The 3080-nt window shown below is 47.1% G+C and overlaps 1 protein-coding gene across 1 annotated transcript in view; it reads left to right on the top strand.

Annotated features, from left to right (window-relative positions):
- LOC102760018 (eukaryotic translation initiation factor 3 subunit C) overlaps window positions 1-2121 on the top strand; it is a 17921-nt gene extending 15800 nt beyond the window's left edge. Inside the window, exons 16-20 of the mRNA XM_006756862.2 lie at window positions 1115-1274; window positions 1360-1425; window positions 1508-1595; window positions 1698-1860; window positions 1955-2121. Of these exons, the coding sequence (XP_006756925.1) occupies window positions 1115-1274; window positions 1360-1425; window positions 1508-1595; window positions 1698-1860; window positions 1955-2037 (560 nt within the window). The 3' untranslated portion in view covers window positions 2038-2121. The remainder of the gene's footprint in view (window positions 1-1114; window positions 1275-1359; window positions 1426-1507; window positions 1596-1697; window positions 1861-1954) is intronic.
- The last annotated feature ends 959 nt before the right edge of the window (window positions 2122-3080 follow it).

Genomic DNA, 3080 nt, shown 5'->3' with positions numbered 1-3080 from the left:
AGATCCTGCCGGGCTGAAAGCAGGTTTCTGGGGTTTTGTTTAGCTTCTATATTTGTTACAATGTTTCTTAAACTGCAAGCTCAGAGGCCGGCAAGTCTCAGGCGGGGAACACTGGAGTCCTCCATCACTGAAGCAAGCAAGCCTCATGTTAGTTTCAAGCTGCCTGGCTCCCGGCCACCATCTTGGCTGGCAGTTAATTTGCATATCGCCCTGATTAGCCAATGGAAAGGGTAGCGGTCGTAGGCCAATTACCATGTTTCTCTTTTATTAGATAGGATTGTCTACCCTGAATTCCAGCTACTCTTTTTTGCCATATCTATCTTCCTGGCTTATTTCTCACAACTGTATTTTGGGGGCCAAAGTCCATCAGCATATCAAACCCATGATTTATCAGAATTTAAATTTAAAGTTAGGCTAAATTTTTTTATTATTATTGATTTTTTACAGAGAGGAAGGAAAAGGGATAGAGAGTTAAAATATTGATGAGAGAGAAACATTGATCAGCTGCCTCCTGCACACCCCCGACTGGGGATGTGCCCACAACCAAGGTACATGCCCCTGACGGGAATCGAACCTGGGATCCTTCAGTCTGTAGGCCGATGCTCTATCCACTGAGCCAAACCAGTTAGGGCGAGGCTAAATTTTTTTAAGAAAAGGAGTGAGCCACTTTAAAGAAAAATAAACATAACAGTGTGATATATAGTAGATATGGCAAAAATCATGAAGGTAGTATAAGGAAGGAAGGAAGTTGGATAACTACCATTCCAGTTGAGATGTTAATTTTTTTAGGTCAAGGATCCTTATAAGAATCTGATGAAAACTATGGACCCTTTTTCTAGAATAATATACATAAGGATACCCAAAGCAATTTGTCAACATTTTCAAGGAGGTCACTGGTTCCCTAATCACATCATGGATTGATTTAGTCTAAATCTAAATCAACCTATTCTGATAGTAAAGGACTTGTACAATCACATGGCTATTCAGTGGAGAGATGGGAAGGTCTCCAGGCTGGTTGTTGGCTCTCCCAGCCTGTGATCCTCCTCGAGCAGTGCTTGGGGCCAGAACCCTGGTGCCGGTTTTCCTAGTCCCTGCCTCATTCCCCACCTTTCAGGCCCCCCTGAATCAATGAGGGAACATGTGGTCGCTGCCTCCAAGGCTATGAAGATGGGCGACTGGAAGACCTGCCACAGCTTTATAATCAATGAGAAGATGAATGGCAAAGTGTGGGACCTTTTCCCCGAGGCTGACAAAGTCCGAACCATGCTGGTTAGGTGAGCCGGGGAGGGGAAATGTGGTGAGTGGGGAATAAAAGCCTGGTTGGTCTCCTTCCCTAAAGATCTGTTCTTTATCCCATAGGAAGATCCAGGAAGAGTCACTACGGACCTACCTCTTCACCTACAGCAGTGTCTATGACTCCATCAGGTAGGATAAGCCCTGAGGAAGCAGAGCAGCCCCAGCTCTGTGGTCACAGGTCCTAGTTGCTCCCTGTCTTCTTTCTCCCCAGCATGGAGACACTGTCTGACATGTTTGAGCTGGACCTACCCACTGTACACTCCATCATTAGCAAGATGATTATTAATGAGGAGTTGATGGTAAGGGCCAGGGGTGGTAAATGGGCAGGTGAGTCATGGGGAGTTTGGAGTGGAGGGGACTGATCTGTGTCATGTCCCCCATCTCTGGCTCATTCCCATCAGGCCTCCTTGGACCAGCCAACACAGACAGTGGTGATGCACCGCACGGAGCCCACTGCCCAACAGAACCTGGCCCTGCAGCTGGCGGAGAAGCTGGGCAGCCTGGTGGAAAATAATGAGCGGGTGTTTGACCACAAGCAGGGTACCTATGGTGGCTACTTCCGAGGTGAGTGGTTCCATCTCCTCTGCTCTCCCAGCATCCTGACTCCCTGTCTCTCTGCTGGCATTCACTCCCTTCCCTTCCCATCTCCCTCCTGCAGACCAGAAGGACGGCTACCGCAAAAACGAAGGCTACATGCGCCGGGGTGGCTACCGCCAGCAGCAGTCTCAGACAGCCTACTGACCACTTCTGCCCCCGTGGCTAGACCACTCAACAACCTTAAGTCCTAAACCACATCCCAGTCATTAAAGGTCTATTTAAACTTGTTATAGTTCCTGTTTGTCTGCATGTCGCCATAGAGGTGTTTAGGCAGTTCATTATGCTGGTTTTATTTCTTAGCTTCCACCATATGACAGGCACAAGGCAGAAATAACTTGTACATATCTCTGACTTCAAAGAGCTTGCTGCTCTTTTGCATTTAACAGATAATTGTAGCAATGTGATAAGTTACAACAGGTGGGAAGGAAAGGTGGTGGCTATCTGAGCAGGATATGACTGTGGGGCATAAATACCAGAAAACAAAGTGGAGTAGGCAGTAGTGATGGCTCGTCCTTGCGGGTGGATGGGTGGCGGTGCACCATCAGGAAAAGGAGAGTGTGCCTGAACCTGTGTGAAGTGTGGTCCTTGGACCAGGGTGGGCCCGCAGTTAGTCTGTGACACAACAGGCACCACAGGTAAGCATAGGCACTGAGAAACTTCGCCATTATCATGACGTGAAGCATGTGATTGTTTGCCTCATTTGTGCACTGTTTTCAAAAGTATTGATGTACAGTAAATTGGGAGCTTTTTAAAAAAGAATACACCATATTTGAGAAGCGCTGATGTAGGCAAAGGAATAAGAGCAAGTGCAAAGGACAGTGTGGTCTTTATTAAAGTGTATGTGTAGAGGACAAACACTTGAAATGCTTTGGACTTTCGGAAACAAAATTCACAAATGGATTCAGTTTTAAGAATGGTCGTGGAGCAGCATTGTAAAATATGAAGGTGGAGGCAGAGAGCCAATCAGAAAGTAAAAAGCATCTAAAGCCAGGATGGTTAGGGTCAGAGGTGAGGGATTGAAGAGGGATATTCTGGCCAGTTGAACCTGAGAGTAGTAGAAGTTTCTTGACTTAAGAATGACAGAATCGCCAAAGCCAGTTTGGCTCAGTAGATGGAGTGTCAGCCTGCGGACTGAGGGGTCCCGGGTTCGATTCCGGTCAAGGGCATGTACCTGGGTTGCGGGCACA

This window comes from Myotis davidii, unplaced genomic scaffold, assembly GCF_000327345.1.
Source record: "Myotis davidii unplaced genomic scaffold, ASM32734v1 scaffold934, whole genome shotgun sequence".
Classification (NCBI taxonomy): Eukaryota; Metazoa; Chordata; class Mammalia; order Chiroptera; family Vespertilionidae; genus Myotis; species Myotis davidii.
Note: the sequence above shows the minus strand (reverse complement) of the source record. Positions and strands in the feature narration are given on the sequence as shown.